General features: G+C 39.2%; 1 protein-coding gene across 1 annotated transcript in view; it reads left to right on the top strand.

The window, feature by feature from the left end:
* Positions 1 to 23,833, top strand: part of LOC125251122 (coiled-coil domain-containing protein 148-like) — a 209,778-nt gene that overhangs the window by 88,331 nt on the left and 97,614 nt on the right. The window contains exons 5-8 of the mRNA XM_048164058.1: positions 20,690 to 20,784; positions 21,121 to 21,266; positions 22,069 to 22,164; positions 22,605 to 22,792. Of these exons, the coding sequence (XP_048020015.1) occupies positions 20,690 to 20,784; positions 21,121 to 21,266; positions 22,069 to 22,164; positions 22,605 to 22,792 (525 nt within the window). The remainder of the gene's footprint in view (positions 1 to 20,689; positions 20,785 to 21,120; positions 21,267 to 22,068; positions 22,165 to 22,604; positions 22,793 to 23,833) is intronic.

Here is a 23,833-nt window from a genome sequence, read left to right on the forward strand (position 1 = left end):
CTCAACCACCGCACGCACCTTGGCTGGGTCCATGCTAATGCCATCGGCCGACACCACCGAGCCAAGGAACGTTACCGAAGAAACATGAAAAGCACACTTCTCCGCCTTCACGAAGAGGCGGTTTTCCAGAAGGCACTGTAATACACGACGAACGTGCTGGACATGCATCTGCAGGGAGGGCGAGAAAATCAAAATATCATCGAGGTAAACAAAGACGAAGACATTGAGCATGTCACGTAGGACATCATTGACTAGGGCTTGAAACACAGCCGGAGCGTTGACAAGGCCGAACAGTAAAACCCGATATTCAAAGTGTCCAAGAGGAGTATTAAACGCGGTCTTCCACTCATCTCCCTCTTTAACCCTCTGGAGTCTGAGGCTGATTTGGGGCCTGGAGAAGTTTTGACATGCCCTGACATTTGTGCTTTTTTCAGTTGTTCATAAACATATTAATGACACAAGTGTCATTACACTGTATTCAGCACAAACTAGGCTACCATAATATGTGAGGAACATGTGTGTACATGTTTGTGTTTTTGAAGGAATAACGTTTATGCGTGGTTACTGAAAAAACAAAAAACTTAAGTCACTGATATAAGGCCAATAAAAGTATATTAAATCTGTGTTCACAAGACTTTTGGGTATTGAAGGTTGTAGACTAGAGTTTTTGCTTCAAAATTATGTAAAAATTATGCTGACTACTCTTTCATTTATAACAATATACTGATTTAGTTTTTGTAAGACACTTTTTGCCAAGAAACACGGTATGCGAGGAGGCGTGAATCTCCATGAATAATGGCTCATTCTCACCTGTGAAGACAAAAGAATTGAATAGTAATGACCTGAAAAGACTTGCATATTAATGAGGCATTTCAGTCAGGTAGGCTGTGAAAAAAAACTTCTGTGATGTCTCAAGCTCATCATGGTATATGAAATATACAGAAAAATTTTATTACAATATAAAATAATGGTTTTATATTATACTTTAAAATATAATGTATTTCTGTGATGCAAAAAGTCTGAATATAGGCTTTTAGTTTAAAAGCATGCACATTTGGAGAAATACAGGATTCTCATATGTTTATGTCAATTTTCTATACAGAGGAGTTATTTTTTATTTAATATTCATTGTTATCTCTATGAGCGCTGGTGTTTGCAATTCATACTGCAGCCGGAGGGCGCTCTGTGCATTTTAGTCCACAAATTCACCTAAGAAGAAGACGATATTCCATGAATGGTGTTTACCAATTCATACTACAGCCGGAGGGCGCTAAAGAAACAAAAACTCACTTAAAACTTATCAATAGAAGAAAACAAACAGGAATTTACTGAATGTCTTCCAGAGATCGCTAACCATGGCTTTTTCATCCAGATAAACAATTTTCAAGGCAATAAATACACGATTGAGATGATGAATGCATGTGTTGTCTCTGAATTTGCCTGTGAATAGCGCTGGCTCCGTGGGCGTGGCCGCATTAGTGGGTAATGAGCTGAATCACGGACTTCTGACATGGCTCTCTTTTCATACAGATTACATAAACACAGAATGTTTGTTTTCGATTTGACTTGCACGATTTAAAACCTGACATTTCAACGTTTTGTTAGACATAAGTATGAATTTTTTGTGATTAGTATTCACTAAGTTACACTTCATTTTCTGAGAACTATTAGATTGGACTTCGTTCAGAGGGAGATGAGAGATCACGCATCATGTTAGTTTTCTTTATTTTACAAAAAGCACAACATTTTGTTTTTACTCTGAGTGTATACAAATAAAAGGAGATATTCTATAGTTCCAATTGATGTATTACTTATGTCTCTATGACAAAAAATGACAGAGTATTTTAAGTCTGTTTTGCTGCAATGTGAAAAAAAACCTGCAAAACGCGCCGGCGCGTTTTTAGACCTCAGAGTGTTAATCCGAACCAAGTGGTAGGCGTTACGGAGATCGAGTTTAGTGAAGATCTTGGCCCCTTGCAAGATCTCAAACGCCGATGACATAAGGGGTAAAGGATAACGGTTCTTAACAGTTATGTCGTTAAGGCCTCGATAATCTATGCAAGGTCGAAGCGACCCGTCCTTTTTCTTGACAAAAAAACCCCCTGCACCGGCGGGCGAGGTAGAAGAAACGATAGTCCCGGCCGCGAGACTCTCAGTCAAATATTTCTCAAGAGCCTGGCGTTCGGGAGCGGAGAGCGAATACAAGCGCCCGCGAGGAGGGGTAGTACCGGGAAGGAGGTCGATGCTACAATCGTAAGGGCGGTGGGGAGGGAGAGAGGCGGCCCGGGAACGGCTGAACACAGCCCGCAAATCGAGATACTCCTCCGGCACTCCAGACAAATCAGCAGGTTCCTCCTGAAAGACAGAAACAGAAGAGAGAGAAGGAACAGCGGAAACAAGACAATGGGTATGACAAGACAGCTTCCATGACATGATACTTCCCTCTGCCCAGTCAATCTGCGGGTTATGTTGGACTAGCCAGGGGTGACCCAATACAACAGGGGTGATGGAGGAACGAAAAATAAAAAATGAAATTGTCTCTTGGTGATTTCCCGAGATGGTGAGACTCACCGGAGCGGTGGCGAGACGAGTACATGGTAGCTGACTTCCATCCAGAGCGAATAGAGGGGTAGGCTTATCAAGGTGGTGAAGAGGAATGTTATGCTCCAAAGCCCATGCTTCGTCCATGAAATTTCCTTCGCAGCCAGAATCGATAAAGGCTTGACACGAGACCCTGATTCCAGACCAGTGAAGTGTGACCAGGAAAATGGTGCGTGTTCTCTCCGAAGGGGATCTCGCAGCTGCGCCCGTCAGTACTCCCCGATTTACTGACGAGCGCATCCTTTTAACGGACAGACCGCTACCAGATGACCAGATCCTCCGCAGTACATGCACAGCCGATGCAGGATGCGGCGCTGACGCTCAGCAGGAGAGATCCGTATCCCGGAAACTTGCATAGGCTCGGGAATCTGAGCAGCCTCGAACGATACAGGAGTGAGAGCAGGTGGTGAAGGGGTCGGCCCTCGGACACGGCGTCGTAGCTCAGCTCGCCTCTCCAATCTGATGGCCAATTCCACCAACTGATCGAAATCAGTGGGGACTTCACGCGCATAAATCTCGTCTTTAACTTCTGAGCACAGCCCCTCCAGAAACCGAGCTGCCAGAGCAGGCTCGTTCCACTCACTGGTGGCAGAGAGAGTACGAAACTCTATGGAATAGTCGGAAACTGACCTTCTGCCCTGGCGAAGCACAGCTAGCTGACGAGACGCCTCGCGTCCACTGACCGAACGATCGAAGACCTTCGGCATCTCCTCCTTAAACTGGGCAAAGAACCGGCAGCACTCAGCCTCTGCCTCCCAGACCGCCGTGGCCCAGTCCCGCGCTCTTCCAGTCAGTAAGGAAATCACAAAGGCGACCCTGGCGCGGTCAGAAGCGTATGTGGCGGGCTGAAGAGAGAAGACAACCTCGCACTGAGTGAGAAAAGCCTTACATTCAGATGGCTCACCCGCGTATCTTGGGGGATTGTTCACTCTAGGCTCCGGAGCTGAGCTGGGAGACGGAGGATCCGACAGCTCGGAGCGGAGATACTGCAAACGGTGATTAAGATCAGCAACCTGGCCAGCGAGACTCTCTACCGCCTGTCTTGCAGCGGAGAGCTCCTCCTCATGTCTCCCTAGCATGACTCCCTGCATCTCCACCGCCGAACGAATCGGCCCTTCCCCCGCCGGGTCCATAGCTGGTCGGATTATTCTGTCACGGGAAATAGGACCCAGAGGCGAGAGAGTGGAATGAACACAGTTTTAATAGTCCTTCCGAGAAAATAACTCAGGCAGTCTGCCAAGTGCGGAATCACACACGCACTGCAGCTGGAATGGAAAATAAATAGAGAAAAAACAACAGTCAAGGGGTGCCGCAGAGCCGTTACTGGTCAGGGCTTCTTCGGGCTGGTGATGGTAAAACCCACGGCCGACAGATGGAGAACCAGGCAGAGGGAACCAGAAGTCGGATGAGAAATCCAGAGATGACGTCTGTGACAGGGACTGGGACTAAGACAGTAGCACACACAATAATAGAGATCAGCAAAAAAGTCTCCTTAAGGAAGCGGGGAGCAAACGCCAGCGAGAGAAAACAATAATCCGACACTGAAGCGCGGCTAGCAGCAGAGCAAAGAAGGGGAAGCAATCAGAGAAGAAGCGCAACAGGTGCGTGATCAATGAGTGCGAGCGCTGAGGAGAAAAGAGCTGCAGGTGAAAACTCCTAAGGAAACGATAGGAAGAAAGAGGAAAATTTAAGGAGCAATTAAACCTGATTCATGACAATTTACTAAATCTCTCGGATCTAGTTGAGGTTTTTTAATAAGAGGTTTAATAATAGCCTGCTTAAAAGTTTTTGGCACGTATCCTAGTGTTAAAGATGAATTAATTATATCAAGAAGTGGACCTACGACCTCAGGAAGCATTTCTTTCAGTAGTTTAGTCGGCATTGGGTCTAACATACATGTTGTTGATTTTGATGATTTGATAAGTTTAGATAATTCTTCCTCTCCTATAGCGGCGAATGATTCTAGTTTTACCTCAGGGACACTACAGTGCACTGTCTGAAGTGAAACTGTAGACGGTTGCATGTTTATAATTTTCTCTCTAATATTGTCAATCTTGCAAGTAAAGAAGTTCATAAAGTCATTACTGCTGTGCTCTTTGGAAACGTCAGCAGTTGAATCTCTGTTTCTAGTTAATTTAGCCACTGTGTCAAATAAATACCTAGGATTATGTTTGTTTTCTATTAAGAGATTTGAAAAATAAGTAGATCTAGCATTTCTTATAGCCGTTCTGTACTCAATCATTTTTTCTTTCCACGAAAGGCGAAAAACTTCTAGTTTTGTTTTCTTCCAACTACGTTCAGCTTTTCTCACAGCTCGTTTTAGAGCCCGAGTGTGCTCATCATACCACGGCGTTGGATTAGTTTCCTTAATCTTCTTTAGACGTAAAGGAGCGACTGCATCTAATGTGCTGGAAAAGAGAGAGCCAATAGTTTCTGTTGCAGCATCAATCTTTAGTGGTAGACGTGATGGTTCTACGATATTTATGGCTGGGTGGTGGTTTTGTAGCCTTGGCTAATTGTATTATACACGAGACTAAATAATGATCTGATATATCATCGCTCTGCTGTAGAATTTCAACAGCATCAATATCAATTCCATGCGACAGTATTAGATCTAGGGTATGATTACGACAATGAGTGGGTCCTGGCATGTGTTGTCTAACTCCAATAGAGTTTAAAATGTCTGCAAATGCCAATCCAAATGCGTCTTTATTATTATCTACATGGATATTAAAATCACCAACAACAAGGACTTTATCCGCAGCCAGTACTAACTCTGATAGAAAATCAGCAAATTCTTTGATAAAGTCATTATGGTGCCCTGGTGGCCTGTATACAGTAGCCAGCACAAATGTCAACTTACATAATGTTACATAAAGCACCATCACTTCAAAGGAATTATATTTGAAATTCTTTTGAATGATTCTGAATATATTACTATAAATTACAGCAACACCTCCCCCTTTGCCTTTCTGTCGAGGATTGTGTCGATAGTCATAACCTTGAGGACTAGACTCATTTAAAATAATGTAATCGTCTGGTTTTAGCCAGGTTTCTGTCAAACACAGCAAGTCTAGTTTATTGTCTGTGATAATTTCATTTACAATAAGTGCTTTTGAAGAAATAGATCTAATATTCAGTAACCCAAGCTTTATCATTTGTTTATCTGATTTATCTGTGATTTTCATTTTTTGAACATCAATTAAATTTTTACCCTTAAAAGGTTTCGGAAGTTTTTTGTATTTACTAGTTCGAGGTACAGACACAGTCTCTATGTGATAATATCTAGGTGAAAGAGTTTCTATGTGCTGTGAATTATCTGAGTTCTGTGATGTGAGGCGGCTAGCAGACGGTCGGTTTAGCCAGTTTGTCTGCGTCCTGATCTGGGCCCTGGTTTGTCATGTTTCAGCTCTAAGACTATTTGCCAAATTTCTAGATAGAAGAGCAGCACCATCCCGGGAGGGATGAATACCATCTCTTTTCAACAGATTAGGTCTGCCCCAAAAGCTTTTCCAATTGTCTGTGAAACCTATATTATTCTGCGGACACCACTTAGACAGCCAGCCATGGAGTGATGATAACCTGCTAACTATCTCATCACTCCGACGAACAGGAAGAGGGCCAGAACAAATTACTTCTGCTGACATTGAATTTGCGAGTTCACACACCTCTTTAATGTAAATTTTAGTGATCTCTGACTGGCAAAGTCGAACATCATTTGTGCCGACGTGGATAATGATTTTAGAATATTTACGTTTAGCATTAGCCAGCACTTTTAAATTTGCTTTGATGTCAGGTGCTCTGGCCCCCGGCAAACATGTGACTATGGTGGCTGGTGTCTCTATTTTCACGTTCCGTGTAATAGAATCGCCAATAACTAGGGCACTGGAAAGGTGGTGTACTGCACATGATGCAGATCGAGTCAACAGCCAGATTGCTTCAGTTCTGGGCTTTCAGCAGACACATGCCCTGACACTCTCAGGGTTGTAGTGAACAACAGATGTGATGGCACCAGAGCTTCACAACAGACATTCTTTTGTCCCACTTTGATTAATCAAAAGAATGTGAAAGGACCCTCAACGACAAGTAAACGACTATTGTAATCAGGACTGCCAAAGGTGGAAGACAGGAAAGATGACATCAACGGCCCATTGATGATAGGCTAATCTCATCATGAGTTGCCTTTGTTCACCTCAGGCTTCCATGCCTGAGTTCAAGGTGTGAATGACCATGGACTCCTAGGGCTGCCAAACTGGTTCTGGCTAGAGCACAGCAAGAACAAAGAAATGCTCAGAAAGGAAGACATTTTCTAAACATATTGGCTTGAAATCACCAAAAATGGACAGGAATACTGTAAGGAACATGTCCTATGTGTCCTTGTACTCATCCAGGAAACTGTGCACACACAGTAGAAACCACAACTGGAATAAAAGCCAATGCAACTACACCCACTGCGACAGAAGTGTGGTACCTCAACCAATTCACATCAAGTTTGGACTCTACGAGTTCAGAACACTGCCACAAGGACTTTGAGAAAGGTTTAAAAAAGAAATACAGCATTTCCAAGGTCCTAAAGACATTGTCTTATGTAGGACCTTAGGTCATTTATTAGCTCAATTTAATTGTTACAGGGAATAAGAATTGAATTAACTGTAAATGATTCACTGTAAATGATTCAGAATTAATATTTAACACTTCATCAATTATTCGTCCAGCGAAAACTGAGGTTAGAGTATTTTACCAATTCTGGATAAATTATTATTCTGCGGCCAACAGTAACAATATTTTATTATGATTATTATTATTATAATTATTATATTATTATAAGCAAGAGGTAACTTGATCTTTTAAGTTTAAGGCAGTAATTTGACACACAGCACAAGCAACTCGTATATGTGGAAATCAAAACAAGTTTTATTGACTACTTCTAATGATTACAAGAAACTAAGGCTAAACACACACATATATACATACATACGCACACACACATTCGCGGAGTTGATATGAGTTATGGAGAAAGTCCCAAATACTAACTAAACATCGCAACCTGAGGAAAATCACAAAAGCAGAGCTTTGGCTTGATTCTTTAGGTTTAAAGGAGTCTCACCAGTTTCCAGCAAGAGAGGGAGAAGTTTGTTTGTATCTGCGTTTGCTCTGACAGCTGAGGTAATCGGGTTGCTCTGTGACTCGTGTGCAGCGGAGTCCCGTTCTGGATTGGCTGTCTTTCAGGTGACGTCTTCTCGGGAAAGCCCTTTGTGGGTTGCGCGGAAGCTTTACAGTTGTTGCCGGCTGGTGAAACGCGCTGTTCTGAGCAGTTTTCTTCTTTGGAGACTTTGGTCAGATATTTCACGGAGTGTTTTGGAGTCTGGATGTGACGGCTGTTGAATGGTCAGCTGCGCAGCTCGTGGATGAAGTCGGCGACTGTTAGATGGAAAATCAGCCCCGGTAAAGGATCAGTTCTCAACTTCTTCTTTTCAGCATGACCCAAGCGACTTTTCCGCCGTGGTCAAAGTAGTGGTGCTTCGGCTACTGGGCTTCAACGACTGTGCTTCACTCCGACTTCGACTTCGACTTGTTCGGACAGCATAGTTTTAAAGGAGCGAGTTGGCTCCATCCTTCAGATGCGATCCTCCAATGAGACGTTGCTATGGAGATTAGACACGCCTCGTCTATTGTCTATTGATCACATCGCGTGATATCTGTGGAACATTCTCCTGTTTTATTAACAACTTTATAACGTTTCTTAATATTTTCCTGATACTGAATTTCAATGTTTCATTCACACTGAATTACAGAGAATTATAAACTCTGTATTTAGAGCTCAAACATGACACACTTCTTACACACATATTACTAGACTGACCTAATTAAAACAATGATTACAAGAGAAAGAAAATGCATACATGAATAATGCATTGAATCCAACATGTTAGTAATCACATCATAGCAAGTGTTATTCTGGATATAGTTAATACTTTAAATAATCGACAATTGTCCCTTTTGAGATTCAAGATTGAGTCCTTAAGCAGAGTTTAAACTTTGACCGGAGTCACGAGTGACCGGGTCAAAAGGGGATTCCTAATCAGGGTAGGTCTGTGAGGATCCGTTGTGCATTTAGGTCCGTTAATTAATGTTTCCTGTTCCGTTCGTTTGATACAAAAGGGTTTTGTGAGCGTCTATAAATTTAATGTAATCAGGAAGGCCTCAGAACAGATATTCTCTGTTCTTAAGTCCTGTTACCACTTCTCTTAATGCTGACTAGCTGGAATTAGGAGCTATCCAGTGCCCCCAGGGATTTTGGTGTCAGCAAATGAATCCTTTGTCAAATGAAGCTTTGTTCAATCACGTTGTTCATTGATAAAGTCATTGGTAAGTTCTGTCGAGCGAGGCCCTACACTTATTTACTTGTGTATTTTGGAACAATACAACAAGTTTCACAGGATGAAAGGTGGGCGTGTTAAGGGACGGACACCTGGAATGCTGTGACCCAATCACATCACCACAGCAGGAAAGGTGGGATTAGTAATCCCCTCCCCAATGAGAAGGAACAAAAGTTTTCCCAAGTGAACAGACCCTTGTTCTGAGTTTCTGACCTGACGAGGGAAGAACAACAGCACGACCAAGGTGAGAATCTTGCGAGTAAACCTTTCACCACACGGATCAAGCAGCCAAATTACTTCTGCAGAGGACTTTGACTCCTGACCTGCATAACCCCAGTACCTCCAACCTACAGAAGATCCTACTGACTGACCACCATCTACAGTTCTCTGGATTACACAAAGACCTCCAGCACTCAGTGTAGCTCTGCAGCTGTTGGAAAGCAATCCAGTCTCCCACTGCACACAGAAGGATACCAGTGGACAATGTTTCCCATTCCCGGACTGATCACCCGACCAAGTGAAACGTAAATATAAGCTAACCAAACCTTTTCCAAAAGCCTTGCCATTAGGTTGTTGCTAAATGAGATTGCTATTTGTCAAGTCAAGTCAAGTCACCCTTATTTATATAATTAGCTTTTTACAATGCAGATTGTGTCAAAGCAGCTTTACATTGATAATTGGTATATAATTTTCTTATTAAAGAATAGTGTCAATGCAGGCAGATCAAAAGCACTGTTGAATAAATGTCAAAAATACTGTTGAATATCAAATGTCAAGTCAAATTAAATTAAATTAGGGCTGCACAATTAATCGCATTTTAATCACGATAACGATATCTGCTTCTCCTGATTGATTTTAAATAATCGTCACAATATTGGCCCACTCTATGAAAATGAACATAATTTGGAAATATTGGAAGTAATATTAGGAGTTTCGCTGTTTTATCTTTTGAAGTTCCTAAAGGTTTTACCAGTTTTCATAATGTTGATCAGCTAGAAATGATTGTTCTTTGCTTTACAAATTTTCCGGGCAATTTGAATCTGGTTTGTCTTATTGCAAACGAATTTTGTTGCTTTAAAATCTATTGTGAATACATATTACAAAGCGCTCACCAAAACCATGTTTTGTATTGATTTACCATCTAACGAAGTTATCATAGTTGGTTAAATTAAGTCGTTGTGCCACCTACAGGCCTTTTGGGTGAATTGTAGGTTGGTAAAGAACTTGCAAAATAGCCATAATTACATTACTCTTTTTGATAGAATAAACGTAATTAATAATCGTGATTATAATTTTGAGGAAACTGTGGCACTGGCTGTCGTGTCAATGAGGCCTTCACAATGGATGATCTAGTCGACTCAATCTCGGCTGATACTTCAGGGCTGCGTTGTGGTCGTATCAAGGCGCCGGTCCTCGGTCTCATCTGGATACGGCCCGAATCCGGTTGACTACGGTAAACCTCGGGATAAACAGAAAGACTAATATTAGCGTAGATGCCATTCTTTTTCTGATGTAACGAGTACATCTGGTGTTATAGGAATTGTTCCCGGTTCCGGCTGAACTAATTTATGCAGCCTAATAATCCTTTAACGGATTTGAAAATATAAATTTATAATGTGTTATGTGTATGCCAGGTTAAAGAGATGCGTTTTTAGTCTAGATTTAAACTGACAGAGTGTGTCTGCATCCCGAACAATGCTAGGAAGATTGTTCCACAGTTTAGGTGCCAAATAGGAGAAGGATCTACCGCCTGCAGTTGATTTTGATATTCTAGGTATTATCAGCTGGCCTGAATTCTGAGATCGCAATAAACGTGAAGGACTATAATGCATTAAGAGCTTGTTTAGGTACTGGGGGGCTAAACCATTTAGTGCTTTGTAAGTAATTAACAAGATTTTAAAATCTATACGATGTTTAACAGGAAGCCAATGCAGTGACGACAGAACTGGGCTAATTTGGTCATACTTTCTAGTTCTAGTAAGAACTCTAGCTGCTGCATTTTGTACGAGCTGTAGTTTATTTATCAAGCGAGCGGAACAACCACCCAGTAGAGCAGGGTTTCTCAACCACATTCCTGGAGGCCCACCAACCCTGCACAGTTTGCATGTCTCCTTAATTAAACACACCTGATTAGGGTTATCAGCTCATTAGTAGTGACTCAAAGATCTAAAATAGGTGTGTCAGACAAAGGAGACATACAAAATGTGCAGTGTTGGTGGGCCTCCAGGAATGTGGTTGAGAACCACTGCAGTAGAGCGTTACAGTAATCTAACCTCGAGGTCATGAACGCATGAACTAACTGTTCTGCATTCTTCATTGAGAGCATATGTCGTAGTTTAGATATATTTTTAAGATGGAAGAATGTGTTTTTACAGATGCTACTAACATGGCCTTCAAATGAAAGATTGGTATCAAAGAGCACACCCAGGTTCCTAGCTGACGACGAAGACTTAACAGAGCAGCCATCAAGTGTTATACAGTATTCTAGGTTATTACGTGAAGAAGTTTTCGGTCCAAAAATTAGAATCTCTGTTTTTTCTGAATTCAGTAGTAGGAAATTACTGGTCATCCAGTTTTTTATATCAGCTATACATTCTGTTAATTTTGTGAATTGGTAAGTTTCGTCAGGGCGCGAAGAAATATAGAGCTGAGTATCATCAGCGTAACAGTGAAAACTAACGCCATGCTTCCTAATGATATCTCCCAAGGGTAGCATGTACAGAGTGAAAAGCAACGGTCCTAGTACTGAGCCTTGCGGTACTCCATATTTAACTTGTGATCGATATGACATCTCATCATTTACTACTACAGACTGATAACGGTCAGATAAGTATGATTTGAACCATGCCAATGCAATTCCACTAATGCCAACATAGTTTTCAAGTCTATTTAAGAGAATATTGTGATCAATAGTGTCAAATGCAGCACTAAGATCCAGTAACACTAATAGAGAGATACAACCACGATCTGATGATAAGAGCAAATCATTAGTAACTCTGACGAGAGCAGACTCAGTACTATGGTACGGTCTAAATCCTGACTGGAAATCCTCACAGATATTATTTCTTTCTAAAAAGGAACATAGTTGCGATGAAACTGCCTTTTCTAGTATTTTTGACAGAAAAGTAAGATTTGAGATTGGCCTATAATTGACTAATTCTTTAGGATCTAGTTGTGTTTTTTTAATAATAGGTTTAATAATAGCCAGCTTAAAAGTTTTTGGTACGTATCCTAATGACAACGATGAATTAACAATATTAAGAAGTGGATCTATGACTTCTGGAAGCATCTCTTTCAATAGCTTAGTTGGTATAAGGTCTAACATACATGTTGTTGATTTTGATGATTTAACAAGTTTAGACAATTCTTCCTCTCCTAAAGCAGTAAATGAAATGAATTTTTCCTCAGGGACACTACAATGCAAGGTCTGCCACGATACTGTAGTAGACGGTTGCATGGTTATAATTTTCTCTCTAATATTATCAGTCTTGCAAGTAAAGAAGTTCATAAAGTCATTACTGTTGTGCTCTTTGGAAACATCAGAAGTTGAAGTTTTATTTCTTGTTAATTTAGCCACTGTATCAAACAAATACCTAGGGTTGTGATTATTTTCTTCTAAGAGTTTTGAGAAATAGGCAGATCTAGCAGTTTTTAAGGCCTTTCTGTACTCAATCATTTTCTCTCTCCACAAAATGCGAAATACTTCTAGTTTTGTTTTCTTCCAGCTACGTTCCATTTTTCTGGCTGCAGTTTTTAGGGCCCGAGTCTGCTCACTGTACCATGGCATTGGATTAATTTCCTTAATCTTTTTTAAACGCAAAGGAGCAACTGAATCTAATGTGCTGGATAAGACAGAGGCAATAGTTTCTGTTGCAACATCGAGGTCTTCTAAGCTGTCTGGTATGCTAAGGCGATGAAACTGATCAGGAAGATTATTTATAAAGCGATCTTTAATGGTAGAAGTGATGGTTCTACCATATTTATGGTGGGAGGCAGTTTAGCCGCTTTCACCAAATGTAATATACACGAGACTAGATAATGATCTGAGATGTCGTCACTCTGCTGCAGAATTTCCACGGCATCAATATCGATTCCATGTGACAATATTAGATCTAAAGTATGATTACGACAATGAGTGGGTCCCGAGTTTAGAATGTCTGTAAATGCCAATCCCATTGAGTCTTTTTTATTATCTATATGGATATTAAAATCACCAACAACAAGGACTTTATCTGCAGCTAGTACTAACTCTGATAGAAAATCAGCAAATTTAATAAAGTCTGTATGGTGTCCTGGTGGCCTGTATACAGTAGCCAGCACAAATGTCAGCTTACATAATGTTACGTAAAGCACCATCACTTCGAAGGAATTATATTTGAAAGACTTTTGACTAATACTGTAAATATTACTATAAATTACAGCAACACCTCCCCCTTTGCCTTTCTGTCGAGGATTGTGTCAATAATCATAACCTTGAGGGCTGGACTCATTTAAAGTAGTGTAATCGTCCGGTTTTAGCCAGGTTTCTGTCAAACACAGCACATCTAGATTATTGTCTGTGATAATATCATTTACAATAAGTGCTTTTGAAGAAAGTGATCTAATATTTAACCATCCAAGCTTTATCATTTGTTTATCATTATTATCTCGATTTTTTATTTGTTGAACATCAATAAAATTTTTTCCATTAAATGGGTTTGGAAGTTTTTTGTTTTTATTAATTCGGGGTACAGACACAGTCTCTATGTGATAATATCTAGGTGTAAGAGTTTCTATGTGTTGGGATTTATCTGACTTCTGTAACGTGAGGCAGCTAGCAGACGGTCGGTTTAGCCAGTCTGTCTGCTTCCTGACCTGGGCCGTAGTTTGTCATGTTTCAGCTCTAAGACTATGTGCCATATTACTAGAGAGAAGAGCAGCACCATCCCGGGAAGGATGAATACCATCTCTTTTCAACAGGTCAGGTCTGCTCCAAAAACTTTTCCAATTATCTATGAAACCTATATTATTCTGTGGACACCACTTAGACAGCCAGCCATTGAGTGATGATAATCTACTAACTATCTCATCACTCCGACGAACAGGAAGGGGACCAGAGCAAATTACTTCTCCTGACATTGTACTTGCGAGTTCACACACCTCTTTAATGTTAATTTTAGTGATCTCCGACTGGCGAAGTCGAACATCATTTGTGCCGACGTGAATAATAATTTTAGAGTATTTACGATTAGCATTAGCCAGCACTTTTAAATTTGCTTTGATGTCAGGTGCTCTGACTCCCGGCAAACATGTGACTATGGTGGCTGGTGTCTCTATTTTCACGTTCTGTGTAATAGAATCGCCAATTACTAGGGCACTTTCAACAGGATTCTCAGTGGGTGCGTCACTGAGTGGGGAGAACCTGTTTGATGTTCTTAATGGAACGGAAGAGTGGTGTTTTCCGCGACTAGGCCACCTCACCGTTACCCAAGTGCCCTGCTGCGCGGGCTCTACAGCCGGAACCGAACAATGTACAGAGTTCACTAAGCTAGTCGCATCCAAAACAGTATCTGAAGCCCCTGCATTCTTACTATCCTCGATTAAAGTTTGGATGCGTGTCTCTAATTCTGAGATTCTCTCTGTCAGCCTGACTATTTCCTTACATTTATGACATGTAAATCCCTGGTCGCTGACAGAGAGGGCTATGCTAAACATGTGACAGATGGAACACGATATAACACTGGGAAAGGAAGACATAACTTTGGCTTAGACTGATCCGAGTTGCCACAGCTGTTTGATGAACGCGTTGGAAGAGGAGCGCGCGAGACTGATGACAAGTTAAACAAGCTAGCGGGATGCAAACGCGTTGTATCAGCGATTTAGATTCAAAAATTACAAGCTGGCGACGTCAGATTAATGTGGTGGGCAATAGTATATATATAAAGTAATGATAATATAAGCAACAATAAGTATGAGATTCAATAAAAGTAAGAGAAAACAAAGCTATACGGAGATACAAAACACTGAGCAGCGAGGCAGAGAGGCAGGCAGGAGCAATCGAGCAGCAATCGAGTAGAGAGACTGTGTAGAGACTGTTTATCTAGGGTCAGCGTACACAGATAGATACATTAGACACGTTATCTGTATTCAGAGTTGTAAGTCCGCCCACTGGTCCAAGGACGGTAGCCAATGGCACGGTAGAAGGATTCCTGCGTGTCGCTGTCTTCCTTTTGTGCAACAATGCAAGATCAAATTAAATACATTTTCTTACAAGTATTACCTCTTTATTTATCTGACTCCAATAATAAACATTTTAAGTAGTGTTCAGTAATGATTCAATTTAGATATGAATTTGATAATTCTATTTAACCCTTTTGGTTATAATCATTCATCCGGATTCCTATAACGCTTTGAGTCTCGCACCGGCCGGGCATACAATCTCATACGCACAATCTCGTCAGTCTTGGTCATTAGACAGAGGCGATGACTAATATTCTAGAGGCCGTACCCACTTTGCTCATTCTAGAATACTTTTATTTAGTCCCCATAGATCTGAACACACTGAATTAAGGCTAGATTATTTCCAACCAGAGGCCATGACCATTATCATGAATTCAGGCTGACCAATTTAGCTTCTTCTGATGGTAACTTTTCATAATCACACAGTGGTTTTCCACAGACACTTAGTTAGAATAATCTCACCATAACCAGAGGTTGAGGCCCACCCTGTTTAGATTGGTCTAGCAACACTCTGTTGCTCTAAAAAGAAAAAACAATATTAGCCTACTCAGTCTAAGTATACTTAACTAATGCCAATGTGTTAGTCGGAACTCTAAAGTATCAGTTGGTGTGCCCCACTGCTCCACCTAACCGTACCTTAGTCCGTTACTAACCTGAGCGCAGATTTGTGGGGTTATGGACTTAACGTGATCTACTAGAATTAATAACACAAGGTTAAACAGAATAAAGTTGAACATAATTTATTAACCAGGTAAAGGAAGCAGTAATTCAAATCCAATTCAAAGACATCAATATTCAATCACATATACATCATCAATTCAAAAATCAAAGAAATTAGAAACATTTACCTGGCAATGAAAAGACTACACGCAGCAATTGCATGGGAGATCTGGTTACAGATTCCCTGAAACTTTTGCCATCTCTCCCTAAATACCCAGATAATTCAATAGGACCAAATGGTGGTGTCTGTAATTATAATTAGGTTTTGGTCCCCTATTCAAGGGGTCACAAATGGGTAATCAGGATTTGTGATTGAATGGGTTATCGATACCTGTACTTATTTACATACAGGAGGTAGTTTGCATGAAGGACCTGCAGGAGGGCACACCTTAAGTGACACAATTTTTCTTGTTCTCTAGAACTTCTTGGAAGTTTGTACTATATCTGTGGGAATGAGACCATTTACCAGGCACACTGAGACATTTCAAATGATACCAAACATATATATATTCACTTGTTGTACACACTTAACATTGCATAGATTTAGAGTGTATTTTAGGTGAGGGAGAAAGGATGGGGAACAGGGCGTGAGGAGAGAGGGTGATGGTGAGGTGTGAACTGCTCGGTGTGGTGCGTCTCAGACGGTGCTGTTACTTATGCAGGAGAGTGTTGTTGAGAGTGTTCAAATGTTAATTATCAGGAAAGTCCTTTGTTCCATAGGGAGAAGTCGTTCCTCAGTCTAGACGGTCCGACTCCAGCCTTACAGAGTAAAGGCTTATTTACTTATTTTCAATACCAGCATCCAGAAAGACCACAATTGACTCCCTCATAGACTGCTAATTACCCATTCATTGCTTCGTCCAATCTGTTGCTCATCTACTTGGCATTCAGTTTTGTTAACATCCATTTGTGTTGTAGTTTGTAGTTTCTGTTTGATTATTGATTCAATTTTCTTAGTAGTTTAGTCATTTTCCTTCGTAGTATTTAGTGAGTGTGATATTTTACTCTTGTATATCTTTTTGTTAATAAATTCATTTTATTGCAAACTGTGTCATTCTTGTGTTGATAATCAGAGGCTCTACAAGCTCGCCCGAATCTCACTAAATCCTTCAGATTGGTCAGATGATAAACTTCCTCCAATTTATAAAATATTAATTCAGTTAACAATCTTTCATGATTGTTCTTTATTGTCAAGGTGAGAATCCTGACTGGTGCCCCGAAATATTGGAAGGAATCATCTGACTCAATATTAATATTAATACAAATATTAATATTAATATTTAAGACCAAAAATTACTACATTTGTGGTACCCTCATGTGAGGCTAATCCAAAATCACTACAGGGTTATGTGGCCACTTTATCGGCTTGCCATGCCTTGATTGATGGGGTACCATTGGGGAAGCATCCTCTGCTCGCTCACTTCATTGATGGGGCCAGACAATGGAGGCCTCCTGTTAGAACCAACATTCCTTCATTGGACTTAGCTATAGTCCTGGAGGGTCTGGTTGAGACCCCATTTGAACCATTAGAGCCAGCTACTGACAAGCTTCTAACTCTAAAATTGTTTTTTCTTATGGCTATCACCTCACTCTTGAACCTTCTGCCCTCCGCCGTTCACGACGCCGGATCAGGAGAGACTTCACCAACTGTGTCCAGTCCTTGCTGGAAAAAGTTGCACTCTTACAGTTTATTTCATACCTGGATACTTTTAATATTCTAGACCCATTTCAATCTGGTTTTAGAGCATTGCCTAGCACTGAATCAGCTTTGCTGAATATCACAAATGACATTTTGCTGTCTGTCGATTCTGGGTCTTCTGTTATCCTGATTCTCTTAGATTTGAGTTCTCTTAGATTGGGTCATTCACTTCACACTCCGTGCCTATCCATTGTGATTTCTGGCCCTCTTTTATTCTTCCTCTACATGCTCTCTTTAGGCTCAGTATTCCAGAAATATAACATAAATTAACATTGTTATGCTGGCGACTTCCAACTATATCTTCCAATCAAACAAGGAAATGACCAGTACTTTCATTATATTAGAACAGTAGTTTTATATAATTTTGACTTCATTAGACCATCACTACTCATGCCTCACTGAACTCAAGACCTGGATGACAAATAAATCACTGCAACTGAATGAAAATAAAACCTAAGTGCTTCTGCTGGGTCCTGCTGCTACCAACAACTCCATTAAAACACAGTTTGGTTAAATAACAACCTGCACAATCATGCAAAAATCTTGGTGTCTATTTTGACCCTCTTTTCCAATTTGACAAGCATATAAATGCAGTTGTAAAGAGTAGCTTTTTTCAACTCAGATCCATAGCAAAAGTGAAACACTTTCTTTCTAGTATAGACATTGTGAATTAAGAAATTGTGATTCATGCACTAATTTCTTCTTGAATAGACTACTGTAACTCTCTGCATGTTGGCCTACCTCAATCTACAATGTCTCGGTTACAGATGGTTCAGAACTCGGCAGCCAAATTGTTGACAGGAACTAGGAAAAGGGATCATATCTCCCCTGTCCTTGCCTCATTGCACTGGCTCCCCATAAAATTCAGAGTTGACATTAAGATCCTTCTTTTCGCATATAAGGCATTGCACAATTTGTCCCCAGATTATATTTCTGATCTTATTAAGCCATACACAGCTGTTAGGTCATTAAGATCTTGTGACTTTTATCTGTCCCTCGTTCTCGTTGCAAATCAAAAGGTGATCGCACTTTCTCTGTAGCTGGCCCAACAATCTACCTTTGAGTATCCGAGCCTCTCCATCACTGGATGCTTTTAAAACCAGTTTAAATACCTATTTTTACTCTTTAGTGTTCGAGTGATGCTTTGCATGTATTTTTAGTTGGTGTTCTTTGTTATGTATGTATATACAATTTGCTTGATTGATTTTGATACTTGATTTTTATCTCCATTTTTCCTTCTACTTTTCTATTTTAAATTTCTGATTTACTGTCAAGTACTTTGGATCAACTACAGCTGTGGTAAATTTGTGCTATATAAAAAAAATTGACTTGACTCGTAGAAAAAGGAGAGTGCAAGAGAAAAAGACGGTAGGCAAGGATAACAAGTATTAACTCATGGAAGCGTGATAAGTTGTGGTCACAAGATAATTTTTTCGAGGTAACGACATCCTTATGTAATGGCCACACGATGTAGAGGCATGGCCTCAAGATCCTACGTTGAGGGAATGACATATTTTTATTTTGGCTATGACTTTATGTTGAGGCAATAAGATCTATTTCCCATGGCCACAAGTTAAACGCGTAAACAACCTGCATGACCATAGCATCCTGGAATTATCAGAAATGGATAGGCCTATAAAAATATTTATTTTTAATTAGGAATGATAAAATAATGGTGGAATTAAGAAATGGTTATATTAATATATTATATTATTATATTATTAACATATCAATATATTATTAATATATTGCATGCGATGTTGCCTATTGTCACGTGTTGTGTTGAGTTATGTTCTGTTTGTCACGTCCTTCTTTGCTTAGTTTTCCCGCCTTTAGTTAGTATCCTTGGTTACTCATTTGATTAGTGTCCTTAGTTCAGGTGTGTCTTGTTAGTCTCGTTTGCGCCTCTGTTTGCCTTATATATATTCCCTGTGTTCTCCCTCAGTGTTTGTTGGTTCTCTTTTGTTAGGTTGTGTATATTTGATTTCCTGAGTTTTGTCATTAAAGACATTTATATTGAAGCTCCTTTCGTCTGCGTGTGTTAACATGCAACCAACCCCTGACACCTATAGACAGAATTCAAATGAAGTTTATTATTATCAATATAATTGTAAATTATATTGATAATAATAATCAAAAACAAATAAAAGAATATGTATGAACAAAAATAATATAGACCTACAAGTAAACATTTTTATCCATCCAAATGGATATCCAAAACAGATGCTCATTTATTGTCACATAGGCTATTAGTATAGTCTACAGAAATACAGTCATATAGTCAAAACTTTATTGGCATGATTGTCATTTACAGTATTTACACAATACTATACTTTAAGTAACATAATATACAGAAAGGTAAAGAGATACAGGAAATGAAGTAGAAAATATAGCAAATACATAACAATGAATAAAAACAAATTACAAAACAAAGTGAACTGAACATGTCCCCTCTCGGTCACCGTAGTAAATGAAACCAAACAGATGTTTTCAATTTATTCCTATGGGAGCCAAGGTACATGCTCTCGGTGGAAAAATATAACATAAAACACTGGCAAGGAATGAAAAGGAATCACTGAGAGGTGTGCAGACATTTGTCATGAGCAAAAACGTGCCAATTGTGCTGGATTTAGTATGTAAATCATATCTTTATATATATATATATATATATATATATATATATATATATATATATACACACACACACACAAATGAAATATTTAATTAATATTTCAAATGCAGTTTGAACACTTGTGACTACACTGACAGGAATGAAAACTTATTAAATTGACACCATATCTTTACTTTGGACATTTGAAAATAAGCATTGATCTGTAATTGTTTGTATATGATGATGTAATGTATATATGGTATTGGTCATGTACTGAAAACAGCCATAATTTATACATATTTTCTACAGACATATTGCAAAGCAAGTAAGCTCTGCAGCACTGAGTGGATTTCTCTCGCTGCAGTGGACATGCACTGTTACTCTTAACTCATAATTTGTAACTTTAAAATACTAATTTCTGGAGCTCATATAAACCATAATGTTTATTGAATGTATCAGGCACAAGACTGAGAAAGACTTTCAACATTATCTTCATGGAGTTGGACTTGAAGAGGCAGCAGACATGGATAGCCTTTCTCTGTTACAGGAATATGGTAAAGTTCCCTTTGGTTTTTGTTGGAATATTGAAAAATGTGAAATACTGTTAGCTACATATCCATATTGAAATCATAATATAAATGTAACATAATGATAAATTACTATATTTATTGCCACGTCACATTGGGTTCACATTGGCTAAAGATTTCCTAGCATAGTCAAACTGGTTTTCAAAACCCCTCTTTAACCCCTCTATCAAACTAGAGCAGCCTGACCACCGCTTAGACCAGCAAACATTTTCTTTTCCTGATTCAGTATGTTTTTTATTATTTAAACTGACAGTCAGTGCTAATTGTATTTAATTACTAAGTGCATGCTTTGTGTGTGTTTAGAATTGGAGCTGGAAAAAGAACGTGAAAAGTTTCGAATAACCACAGTAGAACCTGTTTATCACCTAAGAGATGATCTGCAGTACAGACTGACAGCACACTACTCTACAGCCAATCACATCAGTGAGCTAGAGGAACTCTTACAGCAGGTACCCAAGCACAATTAGCAATACACACATTTTTATTGAACATGTACATCCATTTTGGACAATGGTGTTAATTAACTGTGTGTGTGTACTACTTCTTTAAGAGCTGCTGTGCAGCCAATTATATACCAGTTATCACTGTAAAGCTGCTTTGACACAATCTGCATTGTAAAAAGCGCTATACAAATAAAGGTGACTTGACTTGACTTGTGTACTGTACCCAGTGTCCTCATAATGTTGTGTGTATTCAGGTTTCTGGCCCCAAAATTCAACTGGCTAAATACACATACTAAACATTTTATTGTTATTGTTATTATTATTATTATTATTATTAATGTTAAAATTCTGAAAGTTTTTGTGGGGGTAATGTTTAGGGTTTGGGTTAGGGTTAGGGGATACATATCATTAGCTCAGTATAAAAACCACTACGCCTGTGGAAAGTCCTCATAATGATAAGGTATCAACGTGTGTGTGTGTGTGAGCCTGGGCTATGTTATTGGGCCCTTTTTTTTTTTTTTTTTTGGTCTCCATGTGGAAAACTGCTTATAAATGATACAGAAGAATGTTTTTTGAAAAAAAGAAAGTTTTCTGTGATGGATAGGTTTAGGGTTAGGGAATAGAATATACAGTTTGTACAGTATAAATATCATTATATCTATGGAAAGTCCCTATAAAACGTGGAAACCTAATGTGTGTGTGTGGTCTGCATGTAGATATCTGGCTCATCTAAGAAGAAGTTTGTATATATTTATACAGTAATATACATTAATTTGGACATATATACATTAATCTCATTGCATTTTAGGTTCTGTTTGTCAGACAGCAGCAAAAGGAGGTGATGGACAGACTGCAATGTGAATGTGCAACTCTACAGCAGAACATCTGTGTTGCTGACCTCAAGGTCACTTTAGATTACACATAGCCTAAACTATCGGCCTATACACTTTGCACTAAACATGAAAATGTTGGTAACCTGTAATGTTACATGGCTACAATTGACTACTTGCTATATCAAGATGGGTGGGTGGCAAAAGGTCTGGGGAAGGGACATTCTTGAATCCAACATGATGTCATCAATATTTTTGGTCCGTTCTCCTGAAAAAGAAAGACTGTCAATTTTAAATATGCTTATTTTTCAGGAATACACTAACATATAGATTATGTCAAAAAGACATGATGGGCAGCCGCAAAACTTTAAATTTGATTTAACTGTGTCTTCAATGATATATTAATCAGTGAGTTTTGTTTGGAAATGTATACAAATATGTGTTCAAAATGTAATTAAACTGTGGTAAAACATTTAATCAGCCATGTTGGAAGATAAAACTGTTTGTCCTACAGGAGCACCTACTGTCTGCAGCAATGGGAGACCAGGTAGCATATTTGGAGAAGGTTCCAGAGGAGATCTTCATTGCAGACTGCCCATACCCTGACATCAGATCAGATCTTATTCACAGCTTCCACTCTCTCACTGAGAAATATAAACTCAGACTATCAATAGTTGAGAGCAGACTGCAGGGCCTGAACAGGTAAAACTCTTAATTATCTTCTGTTTTATAATCTGTTATAATCTGTATATGTAGTGGACATGACTTGTTAAAATGTATGTACAATATGAATTGTAAAAAAAACCAAAAAAAAAAACCAAAAAAAAAACATAAACATCACTGTAACACATGACCCCATGTTTAAGGTGCGTTCACGCCATGTCATCATTACAAATTTTAAAAAGCATTCATGTCCTTGTAGAACTCGTAATTATAATTTGCAAACTTGTAATTTTCTGAGAGCTCAGACTTGTACAACTTGACTGCTGTACCACCTGACCACTGCATGTTCATTTTGGTGTTGATAGTGCCACAATACACATGAACAGGTCTTGAACAACTATTATCTTTAAAACACCAATATTAAATAAATTACAAAAAGTATTAATAATATTAATAGTAAGAAGACAGATAATACATTATTCTTCCATGTAATATATTTCAACTGTATGCTACAGTATGCTTATTAGACAGAATTTTAGTATTTTAAAAAATAAACCACCTCCAAGTCTTTGTGATATTATCATGGGATGATTTTTTTGTCCATTTTATCTATCAGCATAATCATAAGTTTGATCTCATAGAAGAGTACTTGAACTTCTCTTGAAGAGGGTGCAAAACTTGAATAATCATGTCTATACCACAAATTGTTTTTTAGTAAATAAATAAGGTGTGTCCCAATTCACGTACTTTTGCACTATTCTATGACATTTTTAAGTATAAATAGTGTAAGTAGTGTGTTCACACTGGAAATTCCAAAATGAAAAAGTACACTTTAAATACCCGGATGATGCACTAAATTAACGAAAAAAACGAAGTGTGGAATATTGTACACTTCATGCACTCAACTGTCACAGCTTTAATTACGTAGCGGAGGGGAAGGGGCTGTCAGACTCCGATGTTAAATGACAAAATAACCTTATACAATTCACACACTACATGGATGAGTACATAGTGCATAAGTACATAGTGTATAAGTGCATAGTGTATAGTGTGTCGTTTGGGACGCAACTAAATACTATT

Source organism: Megalobrama amblycephala, linkage group LG17, assembly GCF_018812025.1.
Source record: "Megalobrama amblycephala isolate DHTTF-2021 linkage group LG17, ASM1881202v1, whole genome shotgun sequence".
NCBI lineage: Eukaryota > Metazoa > Chordata > Actinopteri > Cypriniformes > Xenocyprididae > Megalobrama > Megalobrama amblycephala.